Source organism: Leucopleurus acutus, assembly GCF_964270905.1.
Source record: "Leucopleurus acutus genome assembly, chromosome: 5".
Lineage (NCBI taxonomy): Eukaryota > Metazoa > Chordata > Mammalia > Artiodactyla > Delphinidae > Leucopleurus > Leucopleurus acutus.
Genome location: NC_139147.1, coordinates 114050091 through 114068760, shown reverse-complemented (window position 1 = coordinate 114068760; position 18670 = coordinate 114050091). Strand labels below are relative to the sequence as shown.

Sequence of the window (18670 nt, the reverse complement as noted above, 5' to 3'; positions counted from 1 at the left end):
TCATTTGTTAAGTTCTAGAAACGTGTTTGAATGGGGAGTCAGGAAGTCTGAATTCTAGAATCTGCGCTGCCACTAATGCGCTGTATGACTGTTGGCCCATCCCTTTACCTCTTGAGGCTGATAATCTAACATTTTATGCTTTTGGAGTAGTTTGATTCCACTGTCTGCTCCATTACAGTCTTTGATTGTAGTTTTACCCTTTGGTACCTCACTGACCAATTGGTCCTGATTTCCTCCATCACATATAACAAGAAGTGTGAGCTATGGACACCACAGGATGATGACAAGCTAGGCTAGTTCATGTACAAAACACATTGCCTGGGTGTCATACGTGCCCTAGACTGCCATCTCTGGACCAGCTCTGCCCCCCGAGGGTCAAAGTCCACCTGCTCCTGGATTCTAGTTTCACCTCCAGGCATCCCTCTATGTACTGGCTTGAAATGTGACTTTCTTGGTGACAAGGATTGTGGTTTTCATTCATTTACTAAACATGTGATAAGCACGTTCTTTTATTCATGGCACTGTTTTTCACCTTTATATGAAGAATAGCCTTGGAGATAAGTTGCTTTAGCAATTCCTTAACTGCCAAAACTCTTTTCCTGGCTAAAAACTCAGTCTCATCTAAAAAACAAAACAACTCTAAAGCCATCCTTCCCACCTGGTGCTTCTCCAATGCCATCGGGCCACCAAGGTAAGCAGTCAATCCTCACCAGGCATTCAGGGCTAATATTGTGAATTCCTCTGAGGGTTTAGGGTTGGGACGTAGGGACTGGGTCACCCTGGCTTCGAACCCAGTACTCTGGACGTCAGCTCTAGCCAAGCCTCTTCCTTCTGATCCTGTAAAGCAGGAGGAATACTCTCCTTCCACAAGCTCTGGCACTGTCAGGCAGAAAGAACCGCTCCAAGGAGGAGACCTGCCGCACCAATGACACTCTGTGGTTCAGAGAAGTGAGTTTGGACCCCAGTGGTACCACCAATCCGCGCCATGATCTTGGACGAATGACGGTTTCTTCACGTGGAAACAGTGAGAGCTCCAAGCCCAGGGCAGGGGTGAAGCTTCAGGGCACCTGCACCTAGCAGGTACCCGATAAATATGCATTATTCCACTCAGAAGATGAAGCAGGATGTTCATTTTTGAAAAATATTTATTAAAAAACTAAAGTGAACGTGGCAAAAACAAACAAACGAACCCAACACATTCCTTTAAACAGCAAGCAGATGACACTGGTTATAAAGCGTTTCCAACTCTACTCATCTAGTCTTTCCCACCATCTAAGTCAAGGAGGGCCACTGAAGGAAGCCACGTGTAAACAGGTCTTCTGGACTCGTGATGAGCAAAAACGACGTGAGAGCCATCAAAAGCCATCTGACTTGCTTTCCTAGGCAATCCACCCCGAACACGAGACAGTGACCAGCTCTCAGGACTGTGTTCAGGGGGGTCTGTAGTTCTAGTTTTAATTTTGGGGTGGGGGGTGTGTGGATGAAATAGTAGAAAGACAAGCAGTATCAGCAGAGGGCAATCTTAAAGCACCTTTAAAATCGGGACCCTTTCCCACAATTTAACCCATTAATTCTCAAACTTTACTGCTGGAAAGAATCCCCTGATGAGATTGTTAAATTCGCAGGCTCCCCAGACTGCACGTTTCAGGTGAGCCCTCCAGGTGACTCTACGCACATTGGTTAGCCATCTGGTTTGAGAAACACTGTTTAAATTGCATTGAAACAATTCACACCCCCTTAAACACAAGAGTAAACTTAAGGAATCTGCTGACAGTCACTGTGCTTTTGTCAACCTGCAGGGACCAAGGCGGGGAGGCAGGCAGGAAAGAGCCTCCGATTCCTAACATACGGGTCTAGAGGAGCCCGAACGACCTGTCAGGTGCTGTTCGGGAAGTAAATAAAATTGAATAATAAAGTTGGTTTTAGGTCACAGAGCGGCCTCCAAATGACTAACAGGCCAACCTCCTCCGTCCCAGTTTAATGAACTTTGTTGAGCCAATGCCAGATGGGAAGCTGCCGTTCACACAGAACATGGGGTAACTGTGGGTCTTGACTTGTGAAGACACAGTGAATAAAACATCTATAAAAACCTTTATTAACCATAAAGCACTATACCCAAATCATTTCAGTACATCACGGACAACACGTAGAAATAGTCACATTGATTCCAAGGTTCCCGTTATCTGCGAAAAGATGTGCTATGGCTGTGTCGAACACCAGGCAGTCGCTGTTCATGATGGCCGAGGACACGCCGTCGTGGATGGACCGGGGCGTGGCCTCCCAGGTCAGTCTCCTCCGGTTCCCGTTCAACTCCAGTCTGTAGGCGAAGTTCTCAGCCTGCTTGCGGGTGCCGATGAGCAGAACGATGGCGAAGAACTGCTGGTGGCCCTCGTACTTCTCTTGTTTCTCCAGCACCAGCATGAAGTGATGGCCGAAACACGACTGCATCATCACCCAGTCCACAGCCCCCGGCAGGTTAATGTCTGTGGCCAGGAAGACGATGTCTTCTCCCTGAAGGGTGGTGATGCTCTTGTGGGCGTGCATGAGATGGGACATCACGGCTTCCAGGGACCCCTGCCACTTGCAGGAAGCACCGGGACAAGGGCAAGAGTAGGGACGGTATTCACAGATGTCTTCGTGCTCCGGCTTCTCCGTGTGGTGTAGGGTCAGGGAACAGCCCGTGGTGGCGTACTGTGGGGACAGAAAGAGTCAGAGTGAGACCTCGGGCCTCCTCAACCTCTATGGGGGCAAACCTCTAAGAGCCTTCACCCGCTCGGGTTTCCAAGACTTAAACTGCATTCTTATTTCAACTACTTTTGCTCGAGAGGAGTTAAACCTCGAAGACTTCAGAGTCTCAGTGCCTGCCTATTCATCCTCAGTACTGCTGTGCGTAAAATCAGGGGCACATCCCGAACCAGGAATGAACTGCATTCCTGCCCCTGTTCCAACACTTAAAAACATGAGAACTCAAGTGCTCTTACTATAAATGTCTCAAACGAAATTGTGAAGCCAGCCCTAGAAAATCTGGCCTTTTCCTTATTTTCTGTGAATTTAAAGAATTTTTAAAAAGAATTTAGAATTGCTTAGGGGTAGGATAAGGAATATATGTTATATCCAGACTAGTTTTCCCCTACAGACAATTCTGCAGAGAGTATAATTCCCCTCCATTGTCCCTGTCCACTTCTTCCTGGCTCAAATTGTGACCAGCAGGCAGCCTGTGGGAAGGCTGCCCTGTGGTTCCCTGCTCTTGCTGCTGGAGTGACCAGCCCAGGGCAGAAGAGAGCCCGTTGGACTTTCCCCAGACCCCTTCCTCAAGTCCATGTGCACTGCACATCTCTTCATGACCCGGTGGGTCAGGTCCTCGTGACAGGCCCGGTAAGAAGGGGAACTAAAGTGGGTCCTGGAGTGGCCGCTCGTCCTAGATGAGTTTTCTGACAGTCTCTCCCTCCAACGCTGCCTTAATAGGGTGGGAACAAAACCTTTTTTCCCTGCACTCAGGATGACATTCCTGATGGATAAATCACATCCATCATGAGACAAGACCACACCAAAAGGAATTAGATTTCTATACCCAACCTTCATAAGAATGACCATGTTAATTCCCAGATACCAGATGGAGAATCAGCTCACAAGTAGACACTTGCCCAGAGTACTAGGCTGTTGTTTTGTCAAGGACGACGAAACCTGAATGAACTTTTCAGGGGAAACCAGAAGTTAGCTCCATCCCCCTCGAGCCCAGGGTGGCAGGTATGCCATCTGGGTTCCCCCCCTTGGATTCCCCTGCCCCCTGTTGAGACATGAAGACACCAGATGAGTGAAGAGCCACGTCATTTTTCTTCTTTTTTTTTTTTGGCCGTGCCAGGCAGCTTGCAGGATCTTAGTTCCCCAACCAGGGACTGAACCCAGGACCACAGCAGTGAAAGAGCCAAGTCCTAGCCGCTGGACGGCCAGGGAAGTCCCCCATGTCATTTTTCCAAGATGCTATGTCCAATGCTAAAAAAACAAAACGAAACCCCACAGCTGTTTTTGCTTCTCCCTACCCTGCTTTAGGGAATAAACCCCTTATAAACTTTAACTAGGTCACATTCTCCTCTTTACAGCTGAATTCATCACTAGCAATAAGCAGACACTGAGCATCTTCTCCTTTACAAGACCCTAAGCTGTAGTCACTGAGTGGATACAGAGCAGAGAAGGCAGCTACCACCCTTAGGGAGATGAGTCTCCCCTAATACGGAAGAAGAGGGTGGCTTAAAGAGAGAGACGCAGCTCCTTCCTCCTCTGTGCCTAAAGTGAATTAAAACGGTCTTCAGTAGAAATTGGCAGAAGTAGTTGACCAGTTACTTACTTTGCCCGTAGGAATTGTGTATTCATCTTTTAAAACCACAGACTAGGGCTTCCCTGGTGGCGCAGTAGTTGAGAGTGTGCCTGCCGACGCAGGGGACGCGGGTTCGTGCCCCGGTCCGGGAAGATCCCACGTGCCGTGGAGCGGCTGGGCCCGTGAGCCATGGCCGCTGGGCCTGTGCGTCTGGAGCCTGTGCTCCGCAACGGGGGAGGCCACAGCAGTGAGAGGCCCGCGTACCGCAAAAAAAAAAAACAAAACAAAAAACCACAGACTAATTTTAAAAGTACAGGTATAAGAAACTTAATCAGGAGAAACAAATTTATTTATCCATATATATTTATAGTTTGTGTTCCTAATAGTGTAAGGCCCTAAAAGACACACCTCTATTAACTGTGTTTTAAATCTAGGGTGAGGTTCGGAACACAGAGCCTTCTGATGGTCTTCTGTGAGTGATGGGTGAGGCGCTTCTGCCGGGTGTTTAAAAACACACATCCACACAATAAAAATAGCAAGAATTGGCCCAGAGCCTGGCAGATTCCCTGGCTGAAACAAGCCCTCAATACTTGGTTCTGAAGACCTTTCAGCATTGGCTGTTTACCACAGCTGCCTAGGAATAATTCCAGGAATGAGATGCACTCTGGCACAGAGTGTACAGAAAAGTACCACCTGCCCCTCTTCCCCAGCCCAAAGCCCCAAACCACTCCAGGTTCACGAAGTCAAACGTACAACAAATATTTATCACCTAGCAATCATTTTAGAACTTTTTCTTGCGTAACTCAAGTAGGAATATTTATATTCTGAATTATTGGTTTGCCTTACAAGTCACACACTCTGCCTTCGACCCAAATACAGAGAACAGGGGACCTCCCCAGATGACACGAATAGACCAGGCGTTACTTAGCATCTGTGTGGACAGTGACCTTATGAGAAAAGATCTTGCTGCGGCCTCTATTAACTTAAATAAATATAATTTTAAAGTGTTAATGTGCTCACTCTGCTTTTCGTAAACAAGCTGAACATTAATGCCGATCTATTCCTTCTCTTTTCCATCACGGGTGAGGGTGTGTCTTCGTGACCATTGGCACCACTGTTAGGACGACTAGATTAGAGGTGATCTCTCAAAAGGAAAGATCTAAACTTTCAACGTGTGTGCACTCACACGCACACATACACGTGCGCTCTCGTGCCACACTTCATACTTGTGACAGTCTCGCCATTGTTCTCGAATGACGTTCTTGTCACCTACATTAGGGGCACTCCTCCAGGGATCAGAGGGCAGGCTTCAGGGTCTATGAATTCCCCGAGACTGTCTATAAAATGGTCTAGGTGCCACTGAGGAGCAAACCCAAACTGCACTGGTCCCTGGGCTTGTGTTTTCTCGACAAGCTCCAAGGATTTCTAAGGGCTGCCAACCTCTGTGGCGCAGATCCCGCCCCCTGTGGTGTTTGCTGTCAGAGGGGCCACATCATGCAACAATAAACGGCTCAAATACATCAGAAGAACGGGTAACTATGCAAAGGAAGACGGGGTGGGGGGCGGTGATAGGTGATTTCAAAGTGGGGAGAGGTTGAGGAAGAGGGCGGATGGGAAGCCTCACTGTGGATGAAGCGGACTGTGGATGGTGCAGGTCCATCCAGTTTTCACAGAGGGTTAGTGGAGCAAACAGTGGGGATGAAACCTAAGTGAGGAGGAGGGTCCAGGCTCCGTCAGGGACGTCACTGGCAGTTTAGTTTACTTTCTGGGTTTCTCTACGGCACTATTGACAAAGAGCAGATGAGTCTGGGTTTGGGGGGCTGTGCACTGGAGGCCGTTTAGCAGCATCCCTGGCCTCTACCCCTCTACCCCCACCCACCACGTTCTGACAACCAGAAATGTCGCCAGGCCTGGCCAAATGTCTCCTGGGCAGCAAAATCACCCCAGTGGACAGCCACTGGTCTCCAACGAGTGACAGAGCCTGGCGGGGCTGCCACACTCGCAGCCGCGAGGAGGGGCCCCACCAGGAAGCGGGTCGGGCTGGTCACCGGCCCAGCCAGCGGGCGCTACCCAGGGCAGCTCAGAAACGCCAGCCCTGACGCACGACTAGACCTTGATGGCCTGTGCAGCGTGGAGGGAGCCTGGGGCACTGGTTCCACCCGTTTCACAGACTGACTGACTCATCCTGGCCATGTCGTCACTGGTGGCCACACCAGGGTCAGAGCTCTGTTTCCGGGTCCTCTGCTGCTCTTTTTTGGCACACGACGGCTTAGGAGTCAGACAGTCTAAGAACCACTCTCGAGAAAAAGAGACAATTTCCATCTGCCTTGATGCCCCGTACCCTCCACGGAACACACACACAACACCCAGCGTCCACAGATACACTGCTTCTGGAAGCAGGTTCGAATACGAACTTCTTCCTTGGGTGGCAAGGAGATAAAACAGCCCTGATAGCAGCCCACCCTAAGGAATGAGGTGGCGGTACCTCACAAACAAGTAACCAGTAATTAGGCCCTCCCAGCCTTCCCTGGCCTCTGGCAAGAAAGTCCTGAGGCTTCCCTTCTCTCAGTCTGGCTGGGGCCTGCCCACCCAAGGGGAGGGTTCAAAGGATGCCCGCTTTCCTTGAGACACCTGCTTCTTCACTGCACACTCTTGTTCCTGAGATAAAGCATCTGGGCTGCTTTGCAGAGGGCTGTCTGCAGCCTGGGACACATCCATGGTTATAAATGAGATTTCTCCACCGGCAAGTATCTGCTCGTCTCTTCCGGGGCTGAGTGGGATGTGCTTTAAGTGAACCTCTTTAACGGGAGGTTAGGGGCGACACAGACACACACAGTAGCCCAAAGCTAAAGAAGAATGTGTGTGGCATGGGGGAGATGGCCCAGCAGAGTGAGAAACAAAGCGATGTTGAAATAACATTTCTGACTTCTCTTTTAGAAACTCTGCACATTGCGATGGCTCAAAAGTCTTGTGCAAACACGTCCTGCCATGAAAAGGGCAACATGTGACCCGGTGCCTCACTCTGATGTCTTTGCAGAGAGCAGTAAATAGTGCCAATTGTTTTCTGGACGTGGGGTTTGAAGGTTGTTTTACTTAGGCTGGAATTTAGACAAGGTTTTTCTCCCTTTTTGGCACAGAGACACCTTGACACTCAAATACACACGACGAGGTGTGTCAGAAACGTAGTCAAACACTAGACACCTGTTATTTACCTAAGAAACGCAGGCATATTATATTTGTTTACGGAATGGGTATATAAACAATTCTTAGCTTGCATGCTAGTTAAGGTCATGGATCCTGTGACTGGTTTAGAATAAGTCTTTTCACCTACTTAAGCAAATCTGAGTCCACGCGATTCAAGAACGACTTGCTGGACTCCCACAATCAACAGGCTATGACACTGGAGGCGCCGTGCACGGAAGCAGGTCCCTCCTGGGGACTGTGAGGTAACCGCCTTGCCTCCCCTGCTTACCTCCTAGGAAACAGTGACATGTATTCGCAAAGTGTCTGCCAGCGCCTCAAACGAGAATGGCTCAAGAGAAACAAAGTACAATATATATTGTGCTGCTGATGCTTATAAACTTTTGAATTAAATCCAAGAAACGACCTTGTCTCAGAGTAAGCGTAAGCAAAAGCAAAGTGCACTTTCTTTCCATCTAAATAAGCTTTCATCATCACAGAATGCACACTGACAGCCAAATGCAATGTCTGACCCTGGACTGGGAAACCAAAATTGCTACAAAGGGCATTGCTGGGGCAACCACTGAAATTTGAATATGGACTATAGATAAGAATATCTACTGCATATCACATTATCACCTTATTTACATAAACTATTTGTGCGGGGGGGGGGTGTTTATAGCTTTTCTGAAACCTTACATAGATGGGGAAACATGATGCTTTCGTCGTTTTGATGGCTATATGTCCCTCTTGCTTAAAATGTGTTTACAACCACTGGTAGAGTGGGTGTGATTAGAACTCAAGTACCCAGTGTCCTGTGTAACCTTGGATTGAGCCTACCTACCTACCAAGTCACCTCTGAGTGGGTCCATAAAGCTACCTACTACTCAGCCCTTAGCTGTCATTACCAGTGGAGAATTTCAGATGTGGGCAACAGGAGAAAGTGACATCTCTTCTTTATTATAATAATCATACTCACCCTGCATCTGTCTGTCTAGCATCCTTCCTCTAAGAACTTCAGTGGATTTTCACTTAACTCAAACGGTATATTCCTCACCTCTGCTATGAGGTAGTGCAAAGACATAATTATCTACCTATAGTGCAGTAACAGTTTCACAGAGAAGACAGTGTCACTCAGTACTTGAGCTGTCAAATAGTGGTGAGGCTAAGAAAATACTGACATTTAACTTTATAAAACTTTCTTCCGGAGAAGGCAATGCTAATTCACATCTTAGGCTCAAAAATTCCTCCTTTTTGCCTAAGAAAAAGTCGACGAGCCTCATGGGGCAGAGTTTTCTTACTGAAGGGGACTTGGTGGAAGAGTCTGGCATCTTATTATTGCAGTCATCCGAGAACATCCTACTCTTGGGGAGGGGTGTGCGTGTGTCTGGCCTTACGAAGACTCCTTGGGCTGGCAGGGGGTTCTTTTTAATCTTGGAAATGTTAAACAAAAGTTGACTTTTGACCAAATATACCTCTCATCTGACCATGAGCTAGCAGGCAACCCCACAATGGCTTGGAGAACCAGTTTCGTAAGGTCCCTTCAGAGTCTCTGTTCAAGCAAACAAAAGCGTCGTAAAGTAGGAGCTGGAGTGAGAGGCGGTATGGGCCTTGTCCAGACTTTCTCAATACACCCTTCCCGCCAAGCTCCCACCTGCATGATCACGTTCGCTGCCCTGCCCACCCTTTAAACGGCGCTACGATCCCTCCGGACGTTTTTCTCAGTGAATGCAACTGAATTCACAAGAAGGCTGAAGTGGTAGGGTTGCCAGATGTAGCAAATGAAGATACACGCAGCTCAGTATGTTACAGACAATGTTTGGGTTATACTTATATCAAAAAATTATTTATTTGAAACTCAAATGTAACTGGGCATCCTGTGTGCCCAGTTAAATAAAAGGCCCCTTCTGGTACCACTACCGCCATCCCTCCAAAAGCCACTACGTGAGGCTGGGATCCCTGTTCCTCAGCTGGTGGAGTTGGTAGCAGAAAGGGCAGGAGGTTATGTGTAATTATAAGGCACATTCTGGAGTTTCTGCTCCCCAAACTAACAAACTTTGGGCAAATCTCTTAGGGGGGATGCTAACCGTGTCCTACTTCCTTTACAAAGTAATCAGGAGGATAACGTGAGGTAATGCACCCAGCTCGGACCAGGTAAACAACATTTTCTACAAGCACTGGCCTTGCACGCAGCCCCATCAGGATCTTCCATCCCTTCCTTCTCTGTGGGCGTGCCGCTGCTCATCCTTTTTAATTTTAAAAACATTTTTATTTATTTTTGGCTGCGTTGGGTCTTCATTGCTGCGCGCGGGCTTTCTCTAGTTGCGGTGAGCGGGGGCTACTCTTCGTTGCGGTACTCAGGCTTCTCATTGCGGTGGCTTCTCTTGTTGCACAGCACTGGCTCTAGGTGTACGGGCTTCAGTAGTTGTGGCACATGGGCTCAGTAGTTGCGGCTCACGGGCTCTAGAGCGCAGGCTCAGTAGTTGTGGCGCGCAGGCTTAGTTGCTCCCCGGCATGTGGGATCTTCCCGGACCAGGGCTCGAACCCGTGTCCCCTGCATTGGCAGGCGGATTCTTAACCACTGCGCCAGCAGGGAAGTCCTGCTCATCCTTTTTAATGCAGCTCCAACACCACCACTGAGGGAGGCCTCCAGACTCCTCTGCTCCTACTACTTCAGAAGGGCTCTGTTGGCACATCTATCTCCAGAGTTAGACTCAGGGTTTCAGAAGGATGGGGTGGGAGGGGTGGGGCGATGGCTGGCTAGGCAGATGGTTTGTAGGAAGAAAGGGCTTGGGGCTGCAGGGGATTCCAAGGCAGGGGTGGGTCTGATGAAAAGTTAGTGGGTCATCAGGAGGGGCCAACTCTCGCCTGATGTTACATGAGGGAGAAAAAGCAGGCAGCAGCATTAAGAAAAGCAAAAGGATAACACCCATTGCTGGTGACGCTGGAGAAAAGTGGGCACTTGATTGTAAATGATTCTACGTGAGAAGGCAATGTGGCTGCATGAGCAATAGCTTCTGATTTCTGCACTTACCCTTTGGCCCTATCATTCAACATCTAGGAATTTATCATTAGGAAATGATTATTTTCTTATGCACAGGGATTCAGTTATAGCAGTACTTTTCTTTCTTTTCTTTTTTAAACACAGTAAGAAAACAGAATGATTTAAATGACCACAAACTGGAGTTTGATTAAATAACTGATACATTCATAATCAACATTCCATTCCATAACATTCCAGAGTCATGGAGCTGCATTTCTATGCAGCCATTAAACAGGATCTTAAGGAATATTTATCAGTGTGGAAAAGCAGTCACAATGTGTTAGATGAAAACAGGTTATGAAATAGTATGTGGATTTCCCATCTGACTTGTTTTTCGTTGTTTGTTTGTATATTTTGATGTAGTGGTAAGTTTGCAAGGACCTATGCAAAAATGGTGCAGTGGCTATTCTAGGTGGTGGGGATTATGGAAAATAATATCAAATTGAAATCTCCCATATGTTCTACATTAAAAATAATGATCATGGGCTTCCCTGGTGGCGCAGTGGTTGAGAGTCCGCCTGCCGATGCAGGGGACACGGGTTCGTGCCCCGGTCCGGGAAGATCCCACATGCCGCGGAGCGGCTGGGCCCATGAGCCACGGCCGCTGAGCCTGCGCGTCCAGAGCCTGTGCTCCGCAAAGGGAGAGGCCACAGCAGTGAGAGGCCCGCGTACCGCAAAAAAAAAAAAAAACACAAAAAAAACCCCCCAAAAAACCCAACCAGAGTTAAGAGGTAGCCTGGGGAAGAAGGAGTGAGCCAAAGACACTACCTTTATTGATTGAAAGTTATAATACAGGGCCCAGGTCCACACATTTAACACAGGTTACCTTCCATCCATCTCGACAGTGTCTGTGGCTGAAAACTTGGAAGGGGATAACCTTTTACTCACAGACACTGTACAGTGTAAAATTCATTACAATAAAGCCTTTACCCAACTGGAAATGAGAATGACAGCTTCCCAATTTTTAAGAAACGAATGGAGAAAGATGCACACGTGGGGCAAAGTTGATGAAATTCTGCTAGGGAATTTTCTGTATCTCTCACAAGCATCAGAAAGTACACTCAGGTTTAATATAAAAAAACATTTGCGGGCTTCCCTGGTGGCACACTGGTTGAGAGTCTGCCTGCCAGTGCAGGGGACACGGGTTCGAGCCCTGGTCTGGGAGGATCCCACATGCCGCGGAGCAACTGCGCCCGTGAGCCACAACTACTGAGCCTGCGCGTCTGGAGCCTGTGCTCTGCAACAAGAGAGGCCGCGACAGTGAGAGGTGCACCGCGATGAAGAGTGGCCCCTGCTCGCCACAACTAGAGAAAGCCCTCGCACAGAAACGAAGACCCAACACAGCCAAAAATAAATAAATAAATTTATTTTTTAAAAAAAAAAGTAAAATATTTTTTAAAAAAATTTAGAAAGAACCCCAAAAACCACATTTGCTCAGGAAGCCTTTCTGTGTGACTCACCAGCAACACACAATGGCTCTGAAGGCTGGTGTTCACTCTGGCAGATGTGTACCGACTCTGTGCCCCTTTCAAGGAGTGAGGAGGCCCTTACGGGTGGGAATGAGAAATGTCACAGTTCACAAATTTCATCAGATGTACAAGTCTGGCTCTTAAGACATTTTACACTGAGGTCTTACTGTAGTCATCTGTATACAGCACTTTATATGCGGCTTCACAGAAAAAGGGCAACTCTAATCCATTCCTAGGCTGGGGACTTTATAGGTCAGACCTGCTGTACCTTTTGGCTCTGCTTGTACTAAAGATCACCTTTAAGTAACAATGATTTAGTCTAGTTCCAGACGGTGGCGACCTGTGAAAATTCTTTGGCCAACTCTGCGTAGAATCAGCATTAAACTTTGGTTCTCTTTCCTAGTTGGGGCTTCTGTTCTTGATTTGATATTCAAAAGCTGTCAACTTTGTTCTTGAGTATCTTGAGCCTCACCAGAAATGCACATGGACCCCAGTGCCTGCCAGCACAGGCTTTTAGGAGGCAACCTGGTCAACTTCAGCCAGGAGTGAGGACGGCAGGGACGATTTCCAAAGTAAAGGCTTTTGTCTTAGGGGAATTACTGAGGCTCAGAAGAGATCTTTGAAATTGTTTTGGCAAATCAGCTTATACCCTCAGAATTTTAGGTGACTGATCGCCCATCACCTAGCAACCACTGTGATCCCACCCATCTTCCATCTGATTTGGTGAAGCAGAAGCCCTCTGCAGCACTTCTGATCTGAGAGCGCCCACCAGCTAGGGGTTAGCTCCGTTCTTTTAAACTGACGAACAGAAAGGTTCAAGGAAGAAGTGACTGGACCGAGGTCACAGAAAGCCAGGATGAGAACCCAGTCCTGTCTCCTGCGTAGTGCCCTTTTCCCTTGGACAGCTCGCTAGATTCCCAAATCTTAGGGCAAAAAAAGATCCTTGGTATAATCATTTAGTTCAACTCTTTCTCTTAAAGGCACTCAGGTGCCTTGTACAAAGTCAAACATCTAGTCAATCGGACAACAGTTCAGGTCCCCCAAAGGCCAGAAGGTTGAGCATTCTCTCTGGGCAAAACAAAGATGAAAAGGGAATAAGCTGTAACAGTTGGGGCCTATCAGAGTTTCAAAGTTCATGCATGCTCAGAGTTAAATGAAAACTTCCAGTCTCAATGGATGCTTTCTAGAAGAGAACCAGGTCAGAGGTTGCACACTGGCAGCTGGAATTTGGTCTGCAGACATGGTTGGTTGGGCCTGCAAGTACTGGCTTTACATTTGAATTTGGCCAATGTTAAAAAAAATTGAGATTAAAAAAAAAATTTATTTATTTATGGCTGCGTTGGGTCTTCGTTGCTGCGTGCAGGCTTTCTCTAGTTGCGGCAAGCGGGGGCTACTCTTCATTGGGGTGCGCGGGCTTCTCATCGCGGTGGCTTCTCTTGCTGCGGAGCATGGGCTCTAGGCGCGCGGGCTTCAGTAGTTGTGGCACACGGGCTCAGCAGTGGTGGCTCGCGGGCTCTAGCACGCAGGCTCAGTAGTTGTGGCGCACGGGCTTAGTTGCTCCGCGGCATGTGGGATCTTCCCAGACCAGGGCTCGAACCGTGTCGCCTGCATTGGCAGGCGGATTCTTAACCACTGCGCCACCAGGGAAGCCCAAATTGAGATATGTAACATTCAAAAAATCCAGATTTCTGGCTTTTCTTGAACAAATCCAAAGGTCTGGCATGGCTGCATCCACATTCCCATCCCTGCCAACCGGCCAGTCTCAGGCAAAAGTTGCCCTCTTTGAAGGTGGCATGTGTGGTCCAACTCCCAACCACCCCCACTGCCCCTGACGTCACCCGAACCTGAGGCCACGTGTCAGATGCCTCTGTCCCTCGCATTACCTGTCCCTGCTGGTATTTACAATTTGTCCCTACCTGGCTAGATGAGTCCACACTGAGGAGCTTTTAACTTTCAGCTGGATTATCTAATTTGACCTTTTGTTTTTTGAGCGACACTAACAACACTGTCACAATCCAACTGCAGGGAAGACTTAATCTGGCAGAGGCTTTCCAGTTCCGCAATTATTTGGTGATGATGCCGCTAGAAACTTTTAGAGCAGCCAGAGAAAAAGTGGAAAGAAAACGTCTCACAGTGTAAGTGGGCTGAGATGGCTGAGCGTTTCCCACGGCTGCGAAGAGAAATACTTGGCTAATATGAAAATACACTGTTGAGTGGGGGGCACCGAGGTGTCAACCTTCACTTCTCCCCCTACACCCACGCTCCCCGGAGGTGGCGGTGGGTTTGAGATAAGGGGATACGATGCCTAAACTTCTCAGGCGTGGCACAGGCCATAGAATGGACTAAAAATACCACAGGTGGCAGACAGCCATGCTCTGATAGAGATCCTGTTTTTAAAAGGAGACCTGAGCTAATAGCGCATATGGTGCCCTCTATCAGAGGTGCTGGCAGGACTCTAGCCTTTAATTATGTGACCCCACACCTACATAAGGAAGCTATTTGACAACACATCCATTTTGGGGGCAACTGAAGCACAAGCAGTTCAGAGCTGGGTTGAAATCCCCCCAAATATTAGGTCTGTCGGCGGTTCCCTCCCTCCTCTCCCCGCCACCCCGCCGGATCTTCTCACTCCACAAGCCCTACCACATTCCTGCCAATGAATTTTAGAGTCAGCATCTATGTTGTCTCATTGGGACGTGTCCATCTGGTGAACTCATCCAGTCGGATGATTTTGTTACTGGTGTCAACCTCAAGTTATGCTTTGGAGCCTTGGAGTATAAGCTCAGATTCCAAATCCCTACACAGTGAGTAGTACAAAGGATGTGTGCCTTCCGAATGCAGGTTTATGGGCTGGTCCACTGTGTGATCTCGACAAGTCACTTAACACTTAACCTCTCTATAGGCGCTTGTTTCCTCACCTGCGAAAAAGAAAAGCAAACTCATAAAAGATGACCCATGCAGAGGAGCTGGCACGCAAAGGGCATCCAACAAGCATTCCACAGAGCCTCCCTTCTCTTCATGGAATTCTGGAAGCTACAGGTCCTCAGAAGTTGAACAGTCCAATCTCCTCATTACAGATGAGGACATCAAGGCCCCCAGAGGTGGTCTCGCAGGCAAACAATGGCAGTGCTAGGCAACTCCTGAGACCTGGCTTCTGGTATTTTACCCAACATCCGCTTTCTCCCATGAGCCAGCCCATGAGAGAGACTCAGAGCAGGTAGGGACAAGTGACAAGGCAGTCCCTATGATTTGCAGGGGCAAGTGTGAGGCATAGGGCTTGCTAGGCAGACCTAGTTTGCTGAAGTTTGCCACAGACCTCACCATTCCCTATTGCTCTCGGCCTCCCCAACAAACATTATCGCAGCTGCTTGCTGAGCCTCTGTATCCAGCCAAGTTTGGTTGATCCAAACTAGCTGGCTGAGCTGCCCTGTCGACAGTCTGGATTACTGATCACCCAGAGTTGCGGCATGCATACTCCAGCTCTACAAATCTCACACATATGCATGCGCACAAAAGTGAGCCCCCAGGTCACTTTCTAAGCTCGGTTCCTCGTCTGCAGGGCGATGGTTGACCCTGTCTAATTTCAGCTTGCAAAGCGATGGCTTTGTCCAAGTGCAGTCTTACAGAATGGGAACTTGAAAAATCACTGACATGTACAGAAACGCTGGACACCCTTGATTCCCAAGAGAACTCTTCTTCAAGAGAGACCTCACATTAGGAAAGAACACATGCTTCAATAGGAACCAGAATCTTGGATCCTGAAAGTGAAACTTCATACTTCAGACAGCATGTTGTAACTGTCCCTTTCCCTTTCTCTAGGGAGCAACATAATGCTTTTATGATACTGCTTTTTAAAAATAAATTAGGGATAGCTGACTGATATCCAATGCTCATTTGTGACCTGCAATTCATCTAAAATAATTTCTTTTATCAGCCACTGAAGGTTTGGGGGAAAGTGAAAGGCTGAGAAGATGACTCCCCAGAAACCCTTGGGGCATCTACCACCGCCTCACCCAGGCCCCACAAAATACCTCAAACCTCAAATATCCACTCTTATGTCACCTAGCGCCAAACCTTCTCTTAATCGCTAGGCTGCCACCTTCTTCATGACCCTAAGAAAATTTTGGAACTATTTTGTCTAAATTTTGTAACAACCTACTACTGGGCTGGGTGAATTAGGAAGCATTACATGAGGAGTAGTTGAAAGCGGAGTCATTTATTAAGGTTGACTGAAAACCCACAGCCCAGACACGGCTTCAAACCCTTATTTGAATTCGCTATTTTAGACTTGATTTGTGGTAGGGCACAGACCAAATTAAATCACTCATTTTACTGACTTGAGTCCCAAGCTTCAATTCTCTGGTGGACTATTTTTAATTTAAAAATAAGCTCTTGCCCTATAAAAGTAAGCAGCAGCAATGCAAGACAGCCTAAATGGCCCAAGAGACAGTAGTTACTTTTACAAAAAAACACAGAAGTATTAATGACATTATTTCTAAGTTCAGAGAGTGAACTTTACAGTAAAATTCTAGGTTATAATAAGGTAACATAGAGAGGTATGTCTCTGAAACTGCTCCTGAAGATTTTTAAATGACAGATGTAGGTAAACAGATGCTACAATATGACCACACAATGCAATATTATGCAGTCATTTAAAATACAAGGAGGTAGAGCTAGGTTGCAGACATAGAAAAATACGTGTGATGAAACGAATTTAAGACAGCAAGTTGCAGAAGCCATTTTTGGAGAAAACTTATGTGTGCATATATAAACCTTTCTGACACTGACATCTACGATTCTATATTCAGCTGCGGAAGAGCATATTTATATATGGTTAGAAAAAACCCTATGCAGATGCATACTAAACCTAACATTGGTGGGAAAGGAGGTGCGACAACTTGCTCTTCCACTTGACTTCTTGTCTCAGTGATGTGCTTTTTTTTTTTGCAAGATCATCGATAATTTTTCAACTAAATAAAAAATAAAGTGATGGGCTTTAAAGAACTGTAACAACAGCTCCTGCGTGCCCTTCCTGTTAAATTCCCATCAACTCTTGCTTTCACCCCACTTAGTGAAAAAACACAACTCCCCAGTTCTTGGAAGCCTGGGAGAGGGAAAGGCGTGGCTTACAGGGTTCTCTTGTTGCTGGAGGAAAACAGGCTGTAGGCACCCTTTTTTTAGCTACCCTCCCGAGGGCTCCCACGTGTCAGGGGTGCGCTGAAAGCAGGCGCGGGGTGCAGGAGGAATACAGTAGCAATTCTTCCAAGCCCAGCGCTGGTAAAGGGTGCGTTTGGTTCGCCCATCCCCCCCCCCCTCAATCCCCCAAAGATAGTCAGCTTCCCGGTCCAAGTTTTACTTGGGCGGCCCAGCTCTACCCAGCCTGAGTACACGTCTGCAGAGTACGCAGGCTCCGGGTGGGGAGAGCGTGAAGTGTTCTAACAACGATCGCGTGCCAATTAGGCTGGGGTCAGTGATCGGGCAGCTGTCAGCCCAGAGCTACTCTCAAAGTGGACAGGTGGGCATGGGGGAGCGTCGACAAGGTGTAAACATTTTTTTTTTTTTTTAATAAGAGAGATGCCACCTGCCTCTCAGCGCCTGAGAGTGGGCTGGAGGACACAGGAGTTCCGGGAGGTCGCCGGGTGGAGGTGCGCGGCTGGCACCTGGGCTTACCTTGCAGGGAAACAGGACTGCCGAGGCCACCTTCTCCATAGCCAGGTTCCTGATGCTGGGCGTCAGGGCGCCCCTGCACGTCGGGCAGCAGCTCAACTTCTGGCGGCATTGGTTACACACCAAGTGCCCGGCCTGGCACTGCAGGATGGGGGGCAGGACATAGTCAAAGCAGACCGGGCACTCGAAGAGCGAGGTCAGCTCGTGGTGCTGCGGGGACACCGGGCCAGCCCCGCCGCCGCCGGGGCCCGAGATCACCGCCGCCGCGGCGGGCACCGCGGACGAGCCGGGGCCCGCAGCCGAGATGGTGGCGGCGGCCGGGGGCGCAGTCGGGGACTGAGCGTGCTGGGGCTGCGGCGGCGGCTGCTTGCTGCAGGGTTTGTTAGCGCTGGGGCCGGTGGAGGACGGGCGGCTCATCGCGTTCCGAACCAACCATGGAACTGCGGGCGCCTGCCTGCCGCGGGGCCGCCGGGGTCAAGGCGGTGCGCGCCCCGCGGGCGGCGGGCTCCTGGGCAACGCCACCGCGCCCAGCCCGGGACCGAGCAGCGGAGGCGGTCGGCGCCGGGCAGGCGGGGGGGGGGGGTGGGGGCCCGAACCGCGCTGACAATCTCCGCGGTCCCCGGCGCTCCGAACACCCCTCCGCGCCCCCAGACTCCTCCTCCCGGAGGCGTCGCAGCCCCGAAGCCTAGCGGTGCGCAGAACCACGGCCCACTCGCTCCTGGAGCGGCAGCTGACGCAAACCCCGGGGGCGCGCGCGGACGTGACGCTTGGATACGTGTGCGGCCGCCCAGGCGCGCGGGGACTGGCAGAGCCACCCTGCGCTGGAGCGCCGGCTCCGCCCGACTCCAGCTGGCAGCACGGGGAACCGCCTAGCGCGGGCGCTTCCTGCCGGGGCTGAGGGCCCGACCCGCGCCAGTGAGCATGTCCGGTCGCCGCTGTAGCCGCCGCGCGGGGTCTTGCTTTTCCGGGCTGCGGAGGCGGGGGCCGCTCTTTGGG

General features: G+C 49.2%; 1 protein-coding gene across 1 annotated transcript; it reads right to left on the bottom strand.

The window, feature by feature from the left end:
* Positions 1-1221: 1221 nt before the first annotated feature.
* Positions 1222-18460, bottom strand: SIAH2 (siah E3 ubiquitin protein ligase 2). Its single transcript, XM_082839915.1, has 2 exons — positions 17678-18460; positions 1222-2691 (listed from the first exon to the last, which is right to left on the bottom strand). The coding sequence occupies exons 1-2, from the start codon at positions 18089-18091 to the stop codon at positions 2134-2136; spliced, it is 972 nt and encodes a 323-aa protein (XP_082696041.1). The 5' UTR covers positions 18092-18460; the 3' UTR covers positions 1222-2133.
* Between the last annotated feature and the right edge of the window lie 210 nt (positions 18461-18670).